The sequence below is a fragment of the Vigna angularis genome, chromosome 9 (genome assembly GCF_016808095.1).
Source record: "Vigna angularis cultivar LongXiaoDou No.4 chromosome 9, ASM1680809v1, whole genome shotgun sequence".
In the NCBI taxonomy this organism is placed as follows: Eukaryota; Viridiplantae; Streptophyta; class Magnoliopsida; order Fabales; family Fabaceae; genus Vigna; species Vigna angularis.
In genome coordinates this window covers 24,390,394-24,414,396 of record NC_068978.1, presented here as the reverse complement: position 1 = coordinate 24,414,396, position 24,003 = coordinate 24,390,394, and the positions used below count along the sequence as shown (strand labels likewise).

The 24,003-nt window shown below is 37.1% G+C and overlaps 1 protein-coding gene across 1 annotated transcript; it reads right to left on the bottom strand.

The window, feature by feature from the left end:
* Positions 1–10,206: 10,206 nt before the first annotated feature.
* Positions 10,207–15,678, bottom strand: LOC128193943 (uncharacterized). The gene is made up of 6 exons (XM_052868139.1): positions 15,641–15,678; positions 13,328–14,303; positions 12,742–12,994; positions 11,656–12,293; positions 10,769–11,529; positions 10,207–10,612 (listed from the first exon to the last, which is right to left on the bottom strand). The coding sequence occupies exons 1-6, from the start codon at positions 15,676–15,678 to the stop codon at positions 10,234–10,236; spliced, it is 3,045 nt and encodes a 1,014-aa protein (XP_052724099.1). The 3' UTR covers positions 10,207–10,233.
* Between the last annotated feature and the right edge of the window lie 8,325 nt (positions 15,679–24,003).

Below are 24,003 nucleotides of genomic sequence, written 5' to 3'. Positions count from 1 at the left end.
TCCCTTCTTCTATGCGTCACACATACTAGAGAGTACAATACTCAAACACACTCTTACTACCTCACATAGTTTGAAGAATGCTCATTTTCATACATAAGAGAAAGAGGACCTTAACCTTAAGGGTATAATACCCAGCTGAGTATCTCACAACTCATAATTGGCTCACGCACAGAACTATCTATTTCCTATCAAATAACAAAAACACTCAAATCGGGTACATTATATTATTTATAGCAAGAACTAAGTCAAAATAACTATACCAGCATTTAAACTAACCATACAACATCATAAAAACATATCCAATAGGCTCATGATTGTCTACACAACAATATTAAAATTTATAACAGATAAATAGTATTAAAAAAAGTCCCGAAGACTGTAATTTATCCAAACAACAATGAATCATAACAAACATACCATAAAATTGTATCTAAACAATATTAGCACATTATATAACCTTGATAATAGTATCATGACACATACTACAAATATTAACACATTATTTCCCAACAACGAATACCCAAAATCAATAATAAGCATTGTACAATGGCCAACATTGACTTAGTACACCTAATAGTATACACAACCACCAAACAAAATCCAAATAACTCTTTTTCAATTTAAAACAACATTTAATTCAAGGTTAAACACAATCCCCATAACAGATATATTTAAGCCTCAGTAACCAATTATTCAGGGAAACCACAAATAACTTAAACCAAGACCAAAACATTATTAAACATGTTAGCAAGTGATTTTACAGTAAAACCAATTTAAACAACAAATTTTTGAATGTAGAATTTAGAGTCAAAACAACAAGGTTTTATTGTAGAATATACTGTCAAATAGCAAGGTTTTATTGCAGATTATATAGTCAATACAACAAAGATTTTTGCAAAATTTTATTACCAATACAACACATATTTGTGCAAAAATTTACAACCAACATTCCTAAAGTTTCAACTAGCATCACAAGACATATCAGACTCAATAATGAAACAATTTAATCAGAATCTCATTCAACTAGCTACTAACAATATATATACAGTTGCATTCATATGTAATTAATCGAATCAATAATTAAACCAACACACATCCGACACATCACCACTTAATCCACTTTAGTATAAACTCACAATTAGTGTTGTCAACAAAATGGGTAACCCGGTCTGACTCGACCATCCACCAGGCTTTCCAGTGTGCTTTGTTCTCACTCACACACTTTCTGGGAAAACATCCCAGAAGGTCACCCATCCCAGAATTACTCCAGGCTAAGCACGCTTAACCATGGAGTTCTTATGAGTCAGGCTACCGAAAAGCAAATGCATTTGGTGATATGAGTAGTCAAATCAATTCCTTTAAGTTATCCTTCAACTGTATAGTCCCATACCTATACAGTCTCCAGATCCCTCTCATTCCGGTGTATGTTCGATTCGTCCATGTACCCCTTCCACTCGAAGCTGCCAGGAGCCGCTCCTTGTCTGTGCCCCCTGCACCATGCCTCTTGCACCGGCGTCACTCCCCGCCCTCGTCAGTGCCCGGATGTCACATGCCCACCAAGTTCCGCTTTGGTTCGTCCTCGAACCACACTGTACTGGGAGAGGCTAGGCTCTGATACCATTTGTAACGTCCCGGCAACTCATAGGGACCATCGACTACCCCCACATGGAATCATGACCCTTCAATGATCTTGGTAAGTGAGTTACAAAGTCCATCGAGATGCTGTCCCATTTCCATTGGGGAATATCCAACTGTTGTAACATTCCATCTGGCCTTTGATGTTCTATCTTAGCCTTCTGACATACCAAACAAGAAGATACAAACTTTGCCACATCCTTTTTCATCCCACTCCACCAGAAAGATTCTTTCAAGTCTTTGTACATCTTAGTCATACCAAGATGTATGCTAAGACGACTCTTGTGTCCTTCTTCTAGAATCATCTTCTTCAACTCATCCTTTGCTGGAATGCAAACTCTATTTTTAAAACGAATAATGCCATCTAATCCCAAATTGAAGTCTTTAGCTTGATCCGTTCCCAACAACTCCAATGTATCTTGTAGACATGTGTCTTCCTTTTGTCCCACTTTGATCTTTTCCAAGAAATCATTTGTGATCTTTAAATGACAACACCAAAGGTGATCTTGGCTCAACTGCAATCCCAAGTTCATATCTCTGAACTTCTCTATTAACTCAAACTCCTTCACCATCAAAGTTGACATATGCATTCGTTTCCTACTCAAAGCATCGGCTACAACATTTGCCTTCCCTGGATGGTACTGTAATTCAAAATTAAAGTCCTTCAAGTATTCCATCCATCTTCTCTGTCTCATGTTCAACTCCTTCTGATCGAAGAGATACTTCAAACTCTTGTGATCACTAAAGATTTGAAAACGTGATCCGTACCGATAGTGCCTCCAAGTCTTCAAAGCAAAAACCACAGCCGCTAACTCGATGTCGTGTGTTGGATAGTTCCTTTCATGTACCTTCAACTGTCTCGATGCATAAGCTACTGGTCGCTTCTCTTGCATCAATACACAACCAAGCCCATGGTATGAGTTGATTCTTGTAGAAAATATCAATTGAGTTGATTCTTGTTTTATTGGAAACTAGACTCAAAGAGCTTCAATTTGACTACTCATACGCATATTTTGGACTTCGGGAAGGGGTCTAACCGAGCTGGGGAAAACGTGACAGTTTTGTTGTCCAGGGGCTAGCGTCCAACCTTAATTTTAGGTGTATTTTTACAAGTTGCGACTTTTTGGAGTGGGTAGGTTGTGTTCTGCACTAGGAGAACATTTTGGGACCCTTTGGAGACTTTCCTACCATGTTTTAGGGCTGGATAATGGTTTAGGATGGTCCATTGGTTGTTTATTATTGCTAAGTGCCAAGTGCATGGGTCCTTAGTTGTCTAAGGCATCTTCTTTTAATTCCAAATCAGATTTGGAGTTTTGGGGGAGAGTAGAGAGGTCCTTGGTGGGAAGTGAACGAAATCCTAAGTGTCCTAAGTGTGGAGGCTGACTTGGTCTAGCAAGGAGGAGAGGAGTTGCTCTCTTTGAAGAAGAGTTTAAGGTGTTTTAGTCTTCATGAGGTAAGGGGAGCTAACTCAACTTAATTTCTAGAATTTTGTGGTTAGAAGTATGGTTCCAATTGCTTGATTTTGATGTAGGGAAGCTAATCCTTTCTTGTTATAATCATGAAAATGGGTATGAATGTGTAAAAAATTTGGTAATGGTAGTTATCTATTGACTTGTGTAAAATTTGGTTTTCATGATTATAATTTCTTATTTTCGAGTTACTGTGGTGAAAAATTTCTATTAATTGTTTTCACCGATGGATTTAGTTAAAATTTTAATATGTGAATTCTAAACATATTACTACACTTTAACCGTTCGGATTTCAAAATAGAAGTTTGTACTTGGAGAAATAAATCCTGCATGTTGGAGTAAATTAGTTACCCCTGTAGTTCTGTTACTAAGTTGTCTCAGTAAAATATAGATTCTGACCTATTTGACCGTTAGATCAACCTCAAAACTTGCTATATGATCCCTAAGACATATTAATACACTGTGATTGATCGGATTTGTAATTAAAGGTCTATGTTTAGAGAAAGAAATTTCGAAAGTTTGAAACAATCGGATGAATACTGTAATTCTGTTCTTAAGTTATAATGGTAAAAATTTCATATATATTCCATTTACCGTTAGATTGAGCCCAAACTTTAGTATGTAGTTCATAAGACCTATTAGGTGATCTTGACCGTTCAGATTCGGAATTAGATGTTTATGCTTAGAGGAATTCATTCCGCATTTTGAGTTTAACCGAGAACCACTTAAATTTCTGTCTCTGAGTTACCTCGGTAAAACCTCCATATCTACTTAGTTAGCCGTTGGATTACCCTGAAATGTTAATATGTTGTTTCTAAAAGATAGTGTCATACTTTGACCGTTTAGATTTTAAATCGAAGATACAGATTTATTGATATTAGTTTCGTATCTTCTCAGGGATCTCAATACTGCTTAATTTATTTTTTTGGATCATTTATACAAAAATTATGATTTCCGCATCATTAACCGTTGGATTGGACTGAAAATTTTACCGTATGAGTTAAACATGTTGGTTATTAGTTTTATTGGTTCAGATCTGTAATTAATGATATGAGTGAAGAATAATCTTTTCCCGAAATTGTAAATTTGTTTGTATTGGGTAAAAACTTGGATAACTATATTCTTAAATTGTATGTGTAGTTGTATTTTGGAGATTGGAGGATGAGTAATATAATATATTCTATATTATAAAATTTAATTATATTGAACATTCTGAGTTGTAATAATTATTTGAGTTAAATCATGAATTGTAAATAAGTTGATGGTAAATTTGGATGGGTAGTATAGGCATTATTGCCATAATTGTAAATCTGAATTTTTATTTATTTTCCTACGACTTTGGTAAGTCGAGAGGGGAAAGGTTTGAAGCCGGACACTACTTTGGTAAGTAGGTGGGAAAATGAGAGGTGAATTTAATATAAACCGTACTACTTTGGTAAGTAGGCTGAATATTACCTTGTTGTGCTACTTTGGTAAGTAGACAATATCACCTTATTTGTGCTACTTTGTTAAGTAGACAATATCACCTCCTTGTACTACTTTGGTAAGTAGACAATATTACCATGTTGTGCTACTTTGGTAAGTAGACGATATCACCTTATTGTGCTACTTTGGTAAGTAGACAATATCACTTTGTTGTACTACTTTGGTAAGTAGATAATAAAAATCACCTTGTTAGATTACTTTGGTAAGTAATCAGTATATCATGGTTATACTACTTTGGTAAGTAGACAGAAGGATTGTTGACTGTTGTGCTTTGGTAAGTAGGCAGATTAATAATATGTTGTATTAACTCTAGTAAATCGACTGATGATTTTGACTAGAGAAATATTATAAAGTATCAGTGTAATAGTTGTTTTTTTGAGTATGTTTGAGATGCATGTATTGGACTGATTGCCACACTTGTGATGTTAGTACGATTGTGGATGATGTATATTTCTTGAATCGGTTAGCTCACCGTATTGTTTGTGTTTGTGTATGTGAATGCAATGATCGTATAATGTGTGATATTATACGGGAGCAGAAACTATTTCAGATGAATTAGTAGATGGTTCTGGACTTGCTTAGAAGATGAGAGATCTGTGGAGAAAAAAAAAAGAGACATGGGGAATTTCTAAATAAATATGTTTTGAAATTTCAAACTGTGTGGAATTTTAAATTTCAGAAGTTTATGAAGTATGTGAAATTTTATTTTAGAAGACTTGTGTTGTAATAAAGCACTTAATATTTTGTTGGTGTTGAAAATTGTTAAAGAAAAGTTATATATGTATTTTTGTGGAAAATAAATTGTAACGCCTAAATCGGGGTGTTACACTGTTTGGTATCAGAGCAATGGTTTTCAAAAATCTTTTGGGGCTTTTGGGAAGTGAGCTCGTTAACTTCTGTTGTGTGACTCTGTGATTTGTTGTGATGATTTTGTAGCTCTTTTGGAGAGCGTTGGTTTGAAAGGTAGAGATATGCATTGTTTTGACTTGTGTTTGAATTACTTTCTTTTGACGTATATGGTAGAACATGGCACGTCGATCTAACAATGTTGGTCAAACACCCCCAATTGATGATTTTAATCGGGCTGTTGATCGGATGATCAACGCAATAGAGAGGCAACATACCACTCAGGAACCGAGGACTCATTCGAGGCTGAATGACTTTCTGAGGCACGACCCAACAAGGTTCAATGGAAGGGCTACGCCAGATAAAGCAGATGCTTGGATCAAGGACATTGAGAAGATTTTTCATATGATCAAGTGCACAGAAGGAAAAACTAGATTACGCAACCTTCATACTGAAAGAGGAAGCAGAGTACTGGTGGGATGGTATGAAGCGACTGATGGAATCTGATGAAGAGGCTATTACTTGGAACAGTTTCAAGGACAAGTTTTTGGAAAAGTACTTCCCGACTAGCACCAAGATCGAAAGGGAGCAAGAGTTCTTGGCCTTGCATCAAAGTGGGATGTCAGTGCAAGAGTACATCGACAGGTTTGAGTATCTTATCCGTTTTTATAGCCAACACATGACGGAAGGGTGGAAGTGTCAAAGATTTGAGCATGGTCTGAGGTATGACCTGAGGAGAATGATTGTACCTCTTGAAATCAAGAAGTTTCCAGCCTTAGTTGAGAAGACAAAAAAGGTGGAGTTACTGGAAATGAACCGAAACCGAGTTGACAAGACTCAGAAGGACAAGTTTATTAGAGGAAGGCCATGGAAGAAGCCATATCAGCGACCCCAACCGCTTGTGTGAACAGCCGTGAAATGTTTTGAATGCGGTGGTGCGCACTACAAGAAGGATTGTCCTAAGCTCTCTGGAGTGAAGGTTGAAGAGAAGAGGTGCTTTGTGTGTAACAAGCCAGGACATTTCGCTCATGTTTGTCCTGAGAAGAAGATAGCATATGCACCACAACAACCAAGTTCTTCAGGCGTGAAGCCCAAGATAGCTGAAAGAGTTTTCGCTTTGACCGGTGAAGAGGCTGCAAAGCCAGGTAATCTCATCCTTGACACATGCCTTTTGTTTGGTAAATGTGTGCATGTATTGTTTGATTCCGGAGCTACGCACTCCTTTGTGTCTTCTACTTGTTTGAAAGACTTCAGTATACCGGTGAGTAATCTAAGGTATGAATTGGTGGTTTCGACACCAACATCGGGTCAGATTTCAACCAGTTCAATCTGTGTTGGATGCCCGATTGTAGTCTACGGACGCAAGTTCAAAGTGAACTTGATCTCCTTACCTCTCGAAGGCTTAGATGTAATTCTGGGAATGGATTGGTTGACCGCCAATCACGTTCTTCTTGACTGTGGACAACAACGATTGGTTTTTCTAGACTCGGATGGTTTAGAACTGATCTCAACCAAAGAAGTTCTAAAGGATGATAGTGATGGGGCCATGTGTTTTGTGCTGGTAGCTCAAGAGAAGAAGAGTTTTGAGGTTCAGATGACGGGTATCCCAGTAGTGGAAGAGTTCGAGGATGTCTTTCCAGATGAAGTACCAGGGGTGCCACCAAGCAGGGAAGTGGAGTTCTCTATAGACTTGGTACCAGGAGCTGGACCAGTGTCTATGGCTCCGTATAGGATGGCTCCGACAGAGCTAGCAGAGCTGAAGAGACAAATTGAGGAACTATTGGAGAAGAGGTTTATCAGGCCGAGTGTGTCACCATGGGGAGCTCCAGTCTTGTTAGTAAAGAAGAAAGATGGTAGTTCAAGGTTGTGTATTGACTATCGACAATTGAACAAGTTGACGATTAAGAACAAGTACCCACTGCCAAGAATTGATGACTTGTTGGATCAGTTGCGAGGAGCTGGTGTGTTTTCAAAGATTGACCTGAGGTCTGGTTACCATCAGATCTTGGTTAAGCCAGAGGATAGTCAGAAGACGGCTTTCAGGTCACGTTATGGTCACTACGAGTATGTGGTGATGCCGTTTGGAGTGACTAATGCTCCTGCTATATTCATGGATTACATGAATCGAATATTTCGACCGTGGCTAGATAAATTCGTTGTTGTGTTCATAGACGACATTCTTATATATTCAAGGGATCGTGAAGAACATGCTAAACATTTGAGGATTGTGTTGGAGACTCTTAGGGAGCATCAATTGTTTGGGAAATTATCTAAATGTGAATTTTGGTTGGAGGAAATACAATTCCTTGGCCACGTGATTTCTGCCAAAGGAATTTCTGTAGATCCAACGAAGGTGGAGGCAGTGCTAAAATGGGAACGTCCAAAGACGGTATCAGAAGTAAGAAGTTTTGTGGGCCTAGCTGGTTACTACAGGAAGTTCGTCGAAGGTTTCTCCAAGATAGTGGGTCCTTTGACACAGTTGACTCGTAAAGAACAACCTTTCTTATGGACCGACAAGTGTGAAACAAGTTTTGAAGAGATGAAGAAACGGTTGACAAGTGCTCCAGTATTAGCAGTTCCTAATACTTCTAAAGTTTTTGAAGTGTTTTGTGATGCCTCATACCATGGGCTTGGTTGTGTATTGATGCAGGAGAAGCGACCAGTAGCTTATGCATCGAGACAGTTGAAGGTACATGAAAGGAACTATCCAACACACGACATCGAGTTAGCGGCTGTGGTTTTTGCTTTGAAGACTTGGAGGCACTATCTATACGGATCACGTTTTCAAATCTTTGGTGATCACAAGAGTTTGAAGTATCTCTTCGATCAGAAGGAGTTGAACATGAGACAGAGAAGATGGATGGAATACTTGAAGGACTTTAATTTTGAATTACAGTACCATCCAGGGAAGGCAAATGTTGTAGCCGATGCTTTGAGTAGGAAACGAATGCATATGTCAGCTTTGATGGTGAAGGAGTTTGAGTTAATAGAGAAGTTCAGAGATATGAACTTGGGATTGCAGTTGAGCCAAGATCACCTTTGGTGTTGTCATTTAAAGATCACAAATGATTTCTTGGAAAAGATCAAAGTGGGTGATAGGTGTAAACTTTACTTGCTTTTGTTACTTAAAATGTTGTGTTTTTGAGTAAGTTTTAGTATTAATTCTCATGAAAAGTATATAATTGTTGATGTAAGTATAGTTTGTAATGTTTAAATGTGTTTTGATGCTTTTGTGTGTTTATTTTTGCAATAGAATAAGGATTGGATAATATCAAAGAGACCCTGTGTGCATCAGTGGCCCAGCCAGAGCGCACCAGTGGCCCAGCCAGAAGTGAACCAGTGGCCCAGCGACCAGGAACCAGTGGCCCAGCGAGCCAGTGGCCCATCCAGAGCGCACCAGTGGCCCAGCCAGAGCGCATCAGTGGCCCAGCGACCAGGAACCAATGGCCCAGCGAGCCAGTCGCCCAGCGAGCTGGAGCAACTCGCCCAGCGAAAAGTCACTTACGACTTATCTCTTTAAAGACGCGATCCAGAGGCAGAGGAAGGCAGTTCTGGAGGGGAGAAGCTAGGGGAGACTCTGCAGCTCGCGTCCATGCTCGTTTTGGGTGCTCTGGAGTGGAATTTCAACACTTTCTACCATCCAATCCATCCTTTATCGTGTCTATGATGTATATGTGTAGCTAGAACTCCATTTCACTGGGGTTGAGAGTACATTTCTGAAACTCTTTGTAATTTCTATATTAATGCATGATCTTGTATGAATTTTGTGTTCTATCTTTATTATTCATGCCTATGATGAGAATCTGAGCTATTTGAACGGTTAAATCATTGAGAAATGTATGAGACCGTGGACCTAGGATAGAACTGCTAAAGGATTTCGAGTCCTAGACATAGGAGGAAATTCTTAGTCATCTGTGACATTGTGATTAAGGCAAATCTGATAACTGAATTATCTAAGAGATTAGGATTTAGTTTGAATGATTCTGAACGGTCATCTGAGAGATCAGGACTGCATGCGCCTAGGATGTTGATGCTTAATTTTGAGGAATTGTGTTAGTAGAAAAATTACTTGAGTGATGAACTTGAAAATCAACCCCAGTGAACTTTAATTCATCTGTTTTTACCACTTTAATTTCATCTGTATGCAAATCTTACTTGTGTTGTAAAATTAATCGCTAAATTAGTAAACTTTAATCATTCTGTGAATCAAAACAAATCTGATGGAGACCAATTCCCAACTGGAAACGTGGAGGAAGAGGTTCCAAACCAAAGGAAACCAATAATGAATAATGGTGTAGCGGATGGATGAAATGATGCAGTGTTTGAGATGTTTTAATGGAGGAAAGGTGTATGGGTGAAGCCTCACAGCTCAGAGGGCCTTCCTACAGAGGAAGGAAGCTTGAGGAAAGGAGGAGAAGTAGTAATTCAAAGGTGACTTAAGAGCACAAAAGCTGGAAAACAATTTCTGCAGCATATCATTAAGCTCAAAAGTGAATCAATACAAGGAAAAGGCCCTCTTATTTATAGGTGAAGAGGAGCCTAATTTCTAATTCTAATTCCCTCCTAAATTCAAATGATTCAGATTTATTTTGATCAAGCAAATTCCATGCCTCTTTCCAGCTCATCTAGCAAGGTGTGTGCTTCCTTCCACATCAGCCCATTTCACGTGGAAAATGTTGGTGCATGCCGTAAGCACCTCTTTTTGGCTCTTTTGCTTGATCTATTGATTTATCTTTTTGGATGGCTCAATCATAGTCTCCAAGATTTATTAATTCCTACAAAACAAAGTATAAATGCTTTAGTTAAGAGAAGAAGGATTTTTATAAGTAACCTTCCATAGAAGCAAAATAGTATGTGGTCCTTCTTCCTCTTGAATCCTCTTTGCCATGGCTCTAGTAAGAGGTCCAATGTGCATCTTAGATGGTCTTCCATCAGACCCTCCCTCTTGAAAAAGATCTGTCCTCAGATCTGCTTCATCCTGTTGATCATCTCCTGTGAAAGGAATTAAATCGCAGATGTTAAAAGTAGGACTGACACCATAACTTTCAGGAAGGTCTAATATGTATGCATTATCATTTATCCTTTTGACCACCTTGAATGGACCATCTCCTCTTGGACTAAGTTTGGATTTCCTTTGAGAGGGAAATCTTTCCTTTCTCAAATGAAGCCAAACTAGGTCTCCTTTTTCAAAAACTATTTTCTTTCTCCCTTTGTTGTTGTATTCTGCATATTTTTGAGTTTGTTTTTCAATTTGGATTTTAACTTTCTCATGTAACTTCTTGATAAACTCCGCTTTAGAAGCACCTTCTTTATGAAGAAAAGAAGATGATTCTGGAAGAGGTAGTAAATCAAGAGGTGTGATAGGGTTAAAACCATAAACAACCTCAAAAGGAGAAAGATTAGTAGTCTTGTGGACTACTCTATTATAAGCAAATTCAATATGAGGTAGATGTTCATCCCAAGATTTGTTATTTCCTCTTAATATTACCCTTAATAATGTAGATAAAGATCTATTTACTACTTCAGTTTGCCCATCAGTTTGTGGGTGACATGTAGTAGAAAATAGAAGTTTAGTTCCAAGCTTTTCCCATAAAGTTTTCCAAAAATGGCTTAGAAACTTCACATCTCTATCAGACACTATAGTTTTGGGTAAGCCATGCAATCTCACTATTTCTTTAAAGAAGAGTCTAGAAATATAGCTAGCATCATCTACTTTGTGGCAGGGTATAAAATGAGCCATTTTACTAAAACAATCTACTACCACAAATATAGAATCATACCCCCTTTGAGTTCTTGGCAATCCTAAGACAAAGTCCATGCTTATGTCCTCCCAAGGGGTATTAGCTATAGGAAGAGGTGTATAGAGTCCATGAGGCATAATTTTGGACTTAGCTTGTAAACAAGCTATACATTTAGAACAATGCCTTTGAACATCTATTCTCATGTGTGGCCAATAAAATTTACTTTTCAAAATGTTTAGAGTTTTATCAACTCCATGATGGCCCATGAGTCCTCCTCCATGACTCTCTTTGATAAGAAGTTTTCTAATGGATCCTTGGGGTATACAAAGTTTTCCTTTATTAAAAAGATACCCCTCAGAAAGATAGAATCCATCAAAAGGCTTCTTAATACATGATGAATAAGTGGATGCAAATGTTTCATCATTTTCATATAACTCTTTTATGTCATCAAATCCTAATATTTGGGATCCTAGGGTTACAAATAATGCATGTCTTCTAGATAAAGCATCCGCAACAACATTAGTACTCCCCTTTTTGTGTTTGATGACATAGGGAAATTGCTCAAGATATTCCACCCACTTTGCATGTCTTTTGTTTAGCTTTGCTTGCCCTTTAATGTACTTGAGAGATTCATGGTCAGTGTGTATGATGAATTCTCTAGTTACCAAGTAATGCTCCCAAGTTTTCAAAGCTCTAATGAGGGCATACAACTCTTTGTCATAGGTAGGATAGTTTAAGGTAGGCCCCCTAAGTTTTTCACTAAAGTAAGCTACGGGATATCCTCCTTGTATTAAAACAGCTCCTATTCCTACCCCAGATGCATCACATTCTAGTTCAAAGGCTTTGGAAAAATCAGGCAAAACTAGAATAGGTGCATGTGTTAACTTGTGTTTCAAAGTCTCAAAAGACAACTCTTGCTTATCACCCCAAATAAAAGGCATATCTTTCTTGACTAGCTCATTTAAAGGAGCAGCTATGGTGGAGAAGTCTTTCACAAATCTTCTATAAAAACTTGCTAACCCATGAAAACTTCTCACCTCTCCTACATTTTTAGGGGTTGGCCATTCTTGTATAGCCTTGATCTTCTCAGGATCAACATGTACACCTTCTTTTCCCACTTTGAATCCAAGGAAAATCACACTTTCTTGACAAAAAGTACATTTGTCAAAGTTGGCAAAGAGATGATGTTCTCTAAGAAGAAGCAAGACTTTTCTGACGGTTAAGATGTTCTTGAAGGCCTTGACTATAGACTAGGATATCATCAAAGTAGACCACTACAAATCTGCCTATGCATTCCCTAAGCACATGATTCATTAATCTCATGAATGTACTTGGAGCATTGGTCAAGCCAAAGGGCATGACTAACCATTCATACAAACCAAACTTGGTCTTGAAAGCAGTTTTCCATTCATCTCCTTCATGAATTCTTATCTGATGGTATCCACTTTTAAGATCAATTTTGGTGAAGAGATTTGCTCCATGTAATTCATCCAACATGTCATCTAGCCTAGGAATGGGATGCCTATACTTGACAGTTATGTTGTTGATGGCCCTACAATCTGTACACATTCTCCAAGACCCATCCTTTTTAGGGACCAACAACACAGGCACAGCACAGGGACTTAAACTCTTTTGGATCCACCCTTTGTTCAACAAGTCATTAACTTGTTTCTCTATTTCTTTTGTTTCCATAGGGTTGGTTCTATAGGCTGGCCTATTGGGTAGGCTTGCCCCAGGCACCAAATCTATTTGATGTTCTATTCCCCTCAAAGGTGGTAATCCACTTGGTACCTCTTTGGGAAATATATCATCAAATTCCTTTAAAAGTTTTTGCAACCCCTTTGGTAGAGAACCAAGTTCATGAGTGATTGAAACAAATGCCTCTTTGCAATAAAGAAGGAAATGAGGTTGTCCAAGAAAAAGATTTTTGGAAATATTCAAGGTTTGAGGTTGGACAACTTCATGGGCTGAGGCATGGGTTACCAAATTCTTTCTTTCTTTCTTAGTTTCTTTTTTCTTTTCTCCATCCAACAACTTCTTCTTAAGAATTATTTGGTCCTCTCTTACTTGTGAAGGTGTAAGAGGACACAAAATAATTTTCTTTCCTTTGTGTTGAATGGTGATTTTGTTGGTGACTCCATCATGTAAAGCTTGTTTATCATATTGCCAAGGTCTTCCAAGTAATATGTGTCCAGCTTCCATTGGTACTATATCACAAACAATTTGATCTTCATATTTGCCAATGGAAATAGGAACACTTACTTGTTCTTTAACTACTATTCCATCATCCTCTTTGATCCATTGAAGTTTGTAAGGTTTAGGATGAGAAGTAGTGGTTAAGCCAAGCTTTTCTACCATTCTAGAACTACAACAGTTGCAACAAGAGCCACTATCCACTATCATTGAACATGTCTTTTCTAAAACTTTGCATCTTGTGTGGAATAGGTTCTCTCTTTGTGACTGTTCTAATTCGACATGTTTACTTTCCAGGAGTCTCCTTACCATAAGTAAGTCACCATCACAAGGTAAAGCTTCTTCTCCTTCAGAAGTGGATGTCTCAGACTCACTATATGAAGAACCCTCACTTTCACTCTCATGTTCAAGAATGTAAGTTGACCTTCTATTTCGACACTCAGATGAATAGTGCCCTCTTTCCCCACATTTAAAGCATTTGGTTTCCTTTCTTTTATTATCTTTTGGAGGTTCTTTGGCTTTTTCTTTCCCTTTCTCCCTCTCTCTAGATTCTTCATATCTTGGCTTAATTAGACTACCCTCCCTCCTATATTCTTTCTTGTAACTATGAGGGTAATCTTTCTTAGTAGAGCTTTTTCTTTTGAGTTGCTGCTCTACCCTCACACAAAGTTGGACTAACTCATTGAGATCATTGTAGGGTATAAGTTCAACCCTATCTCTTATGTCATAGTTGAGTCCACTTTGGAACCTAGCAATTGTGATTCTTGGTTCCTCTCTTATCCCAGCCCTCAACATGAGTAATTCCATTTTTTGTCTATATTCCTCAACACTCATGTTCCTTTGTTGGAGTTTATGGAGTTTATCCATTATCTCCCTATCATAGTAGGCTGGTACATGCCTCCTCCTCAGGGCAGCTCTCATTTCATTCCAATACCTAATGGGAGGTAAGTGTCTTAGCCTATGGTCCTTAACTAAGGCTGTCCACCAAATTAAGGCATAACCTTGAAAGCTTAGAGAAGCCATGGTGACTCTCCTTTCATCATCTATTTGGTGGCACTCAAACAATTGCTCAACTTTCATTTCCCACTCTAGGTATTCTTCTACATCATCTTTTCCATGGAAGGAAGGAAGATCAATCTTAGGCTCTCTGGGGTAATGCTCTCTAACTCTCTGTTGTCTTCTAGGAGGCATTTGGTAGTGGTCATCATTGTGATGACTACTATTTTGCTCAATTTCACTTGGAGAAGATGATGATTCTTCTCTTCTCCTATGGGAAGACCTCTCTTTCTTTTTATCTTGATTAATCAAAAGTTGACTAATCATATCTTTGAGCTCACTAATCTCTTTATCCCTTTGTTCAAATCTTTGCTCAAATTCTTCCCTTAAAGACATTTCACTATTGGGTTTCAAACTTCCTTGCACACTTGATTGACTCATTCTTGTCAAAGAAACAAAGGTTTTCACAAAATTTTCAAAATATTTGACAAGTAATGAGTGAAAAGATTTTCACAAGCTTTCTTTGTGTTTGGTGAAAAATTTCTAAAGAGATTCTAGAGGCAAAAGATGTTTCTAAGTAGCTCCCAGGAAGAAGAGGTGAGTCACAAATGGACAAGCTTAGAAACCAAGTTCTTCCTTAGCCAGAGTTTCCTTAGAGTTATCTTTTACCTTAGTTTCTAAGTAGAAATTCTTCAAATTCTTTTCAAATGTTATGAAATGAACCTAAAACCAAAGAAAGGTTGACTAAATGCTATGCAATCCTATATACCACGGAGACTTAAAAACAAACAAAAAGATTAAGCAAGAAATTAAAGAAAGCAATAAAGATGCAAGAATGTAAATGCTAGACGGCCCTAAGTGAAAGTGCAAGTGACACTTGGAGCCCCTTGACACACTTCCACACTAAGAAAACGAAATTGCACTATTACAATGTTTAAATGTGATCTTGGAATTGCTTCAAGAGCATTTTCCAAGTTACTTAGCCAAGAAATGAAAATCAACTTTAAACAACAAAGGTTCCGTGATATGTGGTGTAAACAAACTTAAAAGAAGGCCTAAAACTAATGTAAGCTTCACTCTCTTGCTGCTGCAGATTGCTACTCCAAAACAGGTTGCACTTCAAGCTTTTCTGGTGTATTTTTAACTGCTGGAACAGCAGAGTTGCAGCTGCTCAAAAGCTCCCTTTTTTGTTCCCACTTCAGCCCCCTTTTCACTTCCTAATATGGTGCCTCAGTAGGGAAAGGTTTCTGCTTCTGGATGCCTCACAATAGTTACCACAGCACCTCAAGATTCCAGTTAAACACACCAAACATAATTAGCAAACTGCATCAGAATTTCAAACCAGATTTTGTTTTGAATGTTTGACAATTTGGAAGCCAAGAATGGGAAATCAAATGGGAATAGGGATGGAATAACAGAAAGCACTCAAAAGGAACCTAATAATGGTACTAGAACAGATTAAGAAAGCAACAAAAACAGAAATAGCAGATCACAAACTCATCCAGACCAAACTGTTTGATATTTTACCAAAGTGTTTGTTAAAATGCCCCAATGAAAACCAGATTTGGTGTTTTGGGGTTTTTAACTGCCAAAAACTGGATTGCACGATTCAACAGGCTTTTTAACACTTGCTCTGACTTATTTTGATCATTTATTTTCAATTTAAAGTAATGAACCAGCTCTTACTACAATCCAGAAATGAATTTGAACAAGAATGACCAAAACAGTTGCTGGAAAATGATTTCTGCACCAGAAAAAGTGGCTTGAAATGGTGGTTTTAAACCCAAAATTGATTGGAAGTGATTCAGCAGTTCAATTGATGCATCAAACAACTTTGTATCATCATTTTAAAGATGTTTAAACATTGAAACAGCTAGAAAACAGATTGCAATGTGAATTCACTGGTGCACTTCCATTTTAAAGGCAATTTTAAGGTTTAAAAAGCAAATCTGCATATAGGCTAGAAAATGACCAAATGAACAGTGCAAACAACTTTGGAATGACAATTTAAACTTGCTCAAATGTTTTAAATGCACAGAAATAGCAAGACTCAACAATTCACCCTTGCTATAGCCTATTTATGCAGCAAATTCCCACCAAAACAACACCAGAATTAAGAACCTTGTGGATATAAGGCTGGACAGCACACACAATGACTCTAGAGAATGTTATTACACTGAACTAAGCTAGGATTAAAGTGCTTAGTATGAATAAACTCAAACTGGACTAAGCAAAGAATGGTAGCACGGTGAAAAGCTAGAACAGAAAAACAAAACAAACTGGACAGCAAAGGCTACTGGTTTTTAAGGCAACCAAGCTATGCTAGATGCATTTCCTTGCTTTTAATGGTCTGCCACACCTTTAGCCACTTCCAATAACAGCAAACAAATTTTTACCAGGCAACAGAATCAAATAAAATCAGTTGAAACAGATTTCAAATTTTAAAACCAGATTTGAATTTCTTGAGCAGATTTGAAACCAGAATTAGTTTCTAGTGCTTTTGCTTCCATCACCAAGGCTAGAACATGTTCTCATTGCCTTATTTGGTTGATTTAAAGCTTTTCCAGAACTCTAACTCAAATAAATCAAAATGAAACCCAGCAGAACAGAAAACCAAAGTGAAACAGAATTAAAACTGCAAATATGGACTGCACAAGACTAAAACATAACTGGAATTGAAAAATAAAGCTGGAAGAGACATAAACAAGAATGATTCACCGTTTAAAATGAGTAACAAACATGTATGACTACTGGAAACACAAATAATGCACAGGAAACACGAAATTAATAACTGGAAAAAGCACAAAACAGAAACAAAAGTACTTAAAACAGAACTGGAAAGCTGGAACAGAGGTCACAACAGAATGTAGAATTGGAGTGCAAAGATGGAGGAATAGCTTAGCTCTTGGTGCGTGGATGACCTAAGCTCATGATACCACTTGATGGAGACCAATTCCCAGCTGGAAACGTGGAGGAAGAGGTTCCAAACCAGAGGAAACCAATAATGAATAATGGTGCAGCGGATGGATGAAATGATGCAGTGTTTGAGATGTTTTAATGGAGGAAAGGTGTATGGGTGAAGCCTCACAGCTCAGAGGGCCTTCCTACAGAGGAAGGAAGCTTGAGGAAAGGAGGAGAAGTAGTAATTCAAATGTGACTTAAGAGCACAAAAGCTGGAAAACAATTTCTGCAGCATATCGTTAAGCTCAAAAGTGAATCAATACAAGGAAAAGGCCCTCTTATTTATAGGTGAAGAGGAGCCTAATTTCTAATTCTAATTCCCTCCTAAATTCAAATGATTCAGATTTATTTTGATCAAGCAAAGTCCATGCCTCTTTCCAGCTCATCTAGCAAGGTGTGTGCTTCCTTCCACATTAGCCCATTTCACGTGGAAAATGTTGGTGCATGCCGTAAGCACCTCTTTTTGGCTCTTTTGCTTGATCTATTGATTTATCTTTTTGGATGGCTCAATCATAGTCTCCAAGATTTATTAATTCCTACAAAACAAAGTATATAAATGCTTTAGTTAAGAGAAGAAGGATTTTTATAAGTAACCTTCCATAGAAGCAAAATAGTATGTGGTCCTTCTTCCTCTTGAATCCTCTTTGCCATGGCTCTAGTAAGAGGTCCAATGTGCATCTTAGATGGTCTTCCATCAAAATCTCTTGGGAAAACGATTTCCGGACTTACCGGTTTATTACTTGTACGATTCGGTACACTTGCCGAGGTCTCAACAGTGGGACAAAAGGAAGACACATGTCTACAAGATACGGTGGAGTTGTTGGGAACGGATCAAGCTAAAGACTTCAATTTAGGATTAGATGGCATTATTCGTTTTAAAAATAGAGTCTGCATTCCAGCAAAGGATGAGTTGAAGAAGATGATTCTAGAAGAAGGACACAAGAGTCGTCTTAGCATACATCCTGGTATGAATAAGATGTACAAAGACTTGAAAGAATCTTTCTGGTGGAGTGGGATTAAAAAGGATGTGGCAAAGTTTGTATCTTCTTGTTTGGTATGTCAGAAGGCTAAGATAGAACATCAAAGGCCAGGTGGAATGTTACAACAGTTGGATATTCCCTAATGGAAATGGGACAACATCTCGATGGACTTTGTAACTCACTTACCAAGATCATTGAAGGGTCATGATTCCATTTGGGTGATAGTTGATCGATTGGCGAAAAGTGCTCACTTTTTGCCAATCAACCTGAGAATGTCAATGCAGAAGTTGGCGGAGTTGTATATTCAAGAAATAGTGAGATTGCATGGTGTACCATATAACATTGTTTCAGATCGGGATCCACGGTTTACGTCAAGGTTCTGGCAGCAATTGCAGGAGGCTTTGGGTTCGAAGTTAAGAATGAGTTCAGCATATCATCCTCAAACAGATGGACAGACTGAAAGGACTATTCAGTCATTGGAAGATTTGTTGAGAACGTGTGTATTGGATCACATGGGAGGTTGGAGTGAGGTATTGCCTTTGGTGGAGTTCACATACAACAACAGCTTTCATGCGAGCATTGGAATGGCACCGTATGAAGCATTGTATGGGAGAAGGTGCAGGACACCTTTGTGCTGGTTTCAGGATGGAGAAATAGTTTCAGTAGGTCCCGAGTTGTTGCAACAAACGACAGAACAAGTCAAGTTGATACAAGACCGGATGCGTGCAACACAAAGTCGACAAAAATCTTATGCAGACAAGAGAAGAAGACCTCTTGAGTTCAACGAAGGAGATCATGTGTTTCTACGTGTGACACCGATTACCGGCATAGGTAGGGCTATTAAATCAAGGAAGTTGTCACCAAAGTTTCTTGGTCCTTACGATATTCTTAGGAAGATTGGACCAGTAGCATATGAGGTAGCATTACCACCACAGTTGGCGAACTTGCATAATGTGTTCCACGTATCGCAGCTGAGGAAGTATGTCTCTGATCCGACTCATGTTTTGGAAACAGATGACATTCAAGTACGTGAAGATCTTACTATCGAAGCGAGACCAATAAGGGTGTTAGAAGTTCAAACAAAGAAGTTACGGGGAAAGGAAATTCGTACAGTAAAGGTGCTTTGAAACGAGGAAACCCAAGAGATGACATGGGAGCTAGAGGATTATATGATAAAAGAATACCCTCATTTGTTTGAGTAACATCTTAATTTTCGAGGACAAAAATTATTTAAGGGGGGTAGAATGTAAGACCCTAGAATCTCAAGAATTTACCAAGTTGTAAAAAGTTCAAGTTATAATGTAAAATGGAATGCTATCAGGTTTGACATGGTTTACTATTTTAATTATAACTTTTTGTAGAAAATATCAATTGCGTTTATTCTTGTTTTATTGGAAACTAGACTCAAAGAGCTTCAATTTGACTACTCATACGCATATTTTGGACTTCGGGAAGGGGTCTAACCGAGCTGGGGAAAACGTGACAGTTTTGTTGTCCAGGGGCTAGCGTCCAACCTTAATTTTAGGTGTATTTTTACAAGTTGCGACTTTTTGGAGTGGGTAGGTTGTGTTCTGCACTAGGAGAACATTTTGGGACCCTTTGGAGACTTTCCTACCATGTTTTAGGGCTGGATAATGGTTTAGGATGGTCCATTGGTTGTTTATTATTGCTAAGTGCCAAGTGCATGGGTCCTTAGTTGTCTAAGGCATCTTCTTTTAATTCCAAATCAGATTTGGAGTTTTGGGGGAGAGTAGAGAGGTCCTTGGTGGGAGGTGAACGAAATCCTAAGTGTCTTAAGTGTGGAGGCTGACTTGGTCTAGCAAGGAGGAGAGGAGTTGCTCTCTTTGAAGAAGAGTTTAAGGTGTTTTAGTCTTCATGAGGTAAGGGGAGCTAACTCAACTTAATTTCTAGAATTTTGTGGTTAGAAGTATGGTTCCAATTGCTTGATTTTGATGTAGGGGAGCTAATACTTTCTTGTTATGATCATGAATATGAATATGAATATGAATATGTTAAAAATTTGGTAATGGTAGTTATCTATTAATTTGTGTAAAATTTGGTTTTCATGATTATAATTTCTTATTTTCGAGTTACTGTGGTGAAAACTTTCTATTAATTGTTTTCACCGTTGGATTTAGTTAAAATTTTAATATGTGAATCCTAAGACATATTACTAAACTTTGACCGTTCGGATTTGAAAATAGAAGTCTGTACTTGGAGAAATTAATCCTGTAAGTTTAGGTAAATTAGTTACCCCTGTAGTTCTGTTACTGAGTTATCTCGGTAAAATATATATCCTGTTATATTTGACCGTTAGATCAACCTCAAAACTTGATATATGATCCCTAAGACATATTACTACACTTTGACCAATCTGATTTGTAATTGAAGGTCTATGTTTAGAGAAAGAAATTTCGAAAGTTTGAAACAATCGGATGAATACTGTAATTCTGTTCTTAAGTTATAATGGTAAAAATTTCATATATATTCCATTTATCGTTAGATTGAGCCCACACTTTAGTATGTAAATCATAAAACATATTAGGTGATTTTGACCGTTCAGATTCGGAATTAGATGTCTATGCTTAGAGGAATTCATTCCGCATTTTGAGTTTAACCGAGAACCACTTAAATTTCTGTCTCTGAGTTACCTCGGTAAAACCTCCATATCTACTTAGTTAGCCGTTGGATTGCCCTGATATTTTAATATGATGTTTCTAAAAGATAGTGTCATACTTTGACCGTTCAGATTTTAAATCGGAGATACAGATTTATAGATATTAGTTTCGTATCTTCTCAGGGATCTCAATACTGCTTAATTTATGTTTTTGGATCATTTATACAAAAATTATGATTTGCGCCTCATTAATAGTTGGATTGGACTGAAAATTTTACCGTATGAGTTAAACATGCTGCTTATTAGTTTGATTGGTTCAGATCTATAATTAATCATATGAGTGAAGAATAATCTTTTCACGAAATTGTAAATTTATTTGTATTGGGTAAAAACTTGGATAACTATATTCTTAAATTGTATGTGTAGTTGTATTTTGGAGAATGAAGGATGAGTAATATAATATATTCTATATTATAAAATTTAATTATGTTGAACATTCTGAGTTGTAATAATTACTTGAGTTAAATCATGAATTGTAAATAAGTTGATGGTAAATTTGGATGGGTAGTATAGGCATTATTGCCAGTTCATAAACTTTCACACAGTTCATAAACTTCTGAAATTTAAAATTCCACACAGTTTGAAATTTCAAAACATATTTATTTAGAAATTCCCCACGTCTCTTTTTTTTTCTCCATAGATCTCTCATCTTCTAAGCAAGTCGAGAACCATCTACTAATTCATCTGAAATAGTTTCTGCTCCCGTATAATATCACACATTATACGATCATTGCATTCACATACACAAACACAAACAATACGGTGAGCTAACCGATTCAAGAAATATACATCATCCACAATCGTACTAACATCACAAGTGTGGCAATCAATCCAATACATGCATCTCAAACATACTCAAAAAAACAACTATTACACTGATACTTTATAATATTTCTCTAGTCAAAATCATCAGTCGATTTACTAGAGTTAATACAACATATTATTAATCTGCCTACTTACCAAAGCACAACAGTCAACAATCCTTCTGTCTACTTACCAAAGTAGTATAACCATGATATACTGATTACTTACCAAAGTAATCTAACAAGGTGATTTTTATTATCTACTTACCAAAGTAGTACAACAAAGTGATATTGTCTACTTACCAAAGTAGCACAATAAGGTGATATCGTCTACTTACCAAAGTAGCACAACATGGTAATATTGTCTACTTACCAAAGTAGTACAAGGAGGTGATATTGTCTACTTAACAAAGTAGCACAAATAAGGTGATATTGTCTACTTACCAAAGTAGCACAACAAGGTAATATTCAGCCTACTTACCAAAGTAGTACGGTTTATATTAAATTCACCTCTCATTTTCCCACCTACTTTCCAAAGTAGTGTCCGGCTTCAAACCTTTCCCCTCTCGACTTACCAAAGTCGTAGGAAAATAAATAAAAATTCAGATTTACAATTATGGCAATAATGCCTATACTACCCATCCAAATTTACCATCAACTTATTTACAATTCATGATTTAACTCAAATAATTATTACAACTCAGAATGTTCAATATAATTAAATTTTATAATATAGAATATATTATATTACTCATCCTCCAATCTCCAAAATACAACTACACATACAATTTAAGAATATAGTTATCCAAGTTTTTACCCAATACAAATAAATTTACAATTTCGGGAAAAGATTATTCTTCACTCATATCATTAATTACAGATCTGAACCAATCAAACTAATAACCAGCATGTTTAACTCATACGGTAAAATTTTCAGTCCAATCCAACGGTTAATGATGCGGAAATCATAATTTTTGTATAAATGATCCAAAAACATAAATTAAGCAGTATTGATATCCCTGAGAAGATGCGAAACTAATATCTATAAATCTGTATCTCCGATTTAAACTCTTAACGGTCAAAGTATGACACTATCGTTTAGGGTAATCCAACGGCTAACTAAGTAGATATGGAGGTTTTACCGAGGTAACTCAGAGACAGAAATTTAAGTGGTTCTCGGTTAAACTCAAAATGCGGAATGAATTCCTCTAAGCATAGACATCTAATTCCGAATCTGAACGGTCAAAATCACCTAATATGTTTTATGAACTACATACTAAAGTTTGGGCTCAATCTAACGGTAAATGGAATATATATGAAATTTTTACCATTATAACTTAAGAACAGAATTACAGTGTTCATCAAATATTTCAAACTTTCGAAATTTCTTTCTCTAAGCATAGACCTTCTATTACAAATCCGATTGCTCAAAGTGTATTAATATGTCTTAGGGATCCTATATCAAATTTTCAGGTTGATCTAACGGACCAATGGACCATCCTAAACCATTATCCAGCCCTAAAACATGGTAGGAAAGTCTCCAAAGGGTCCCAAAATGTTCTCCTAGTGCAGAACACAACCTACCCACTCCAAAAAGTCGCAACTTGTAAAAATACACCTAAAATTAAGGTTGGACGCTAGCCCCTGGACAGCAAAACTGTCACGTTTTCCCCAGCTCGGTTAGACCCCTTCCCGAAGTCCAAAATATGCGTATGAGTAGTCAAATTGAAGCTCTTTGAGTCTAGTTTCCAATAAAACAAGAATAAACTCAATTGATATTTTCTACAAAAAGTTATAATTAAAATAGTAAACCATGTCAAACCTGATAGCATTCCATTTTACATTATAACTTGAACTTTTTACAACTTGGTAAATTCTTGAGATTCTAGGGTCTTACATTCTACCCCCCTTAAATAATTTTTGTCCTCGAAAATTAAGATGTTACTCAAACAAATGAGGGTATTCTTTTATCATATAATCCTCTAGCTCCCATGTCATCTCTTGGGTTTCCTCGTTTCAAAGCACCTTCACTATACGAATTTCCTTTCCCCGTAACTTCTTTGTTTGAACTTCTAACACCCTTATTGGTCTCGCTTCGATAGTAAGATCTTCACGTACTTGAATGTCATCTGTTTCCAAAACATGAGTCGGATCAGAGACATACTTCCTCAACTGCGATACGTGGAACACATTATGCAAGTTCGCCAACTGTGGTGG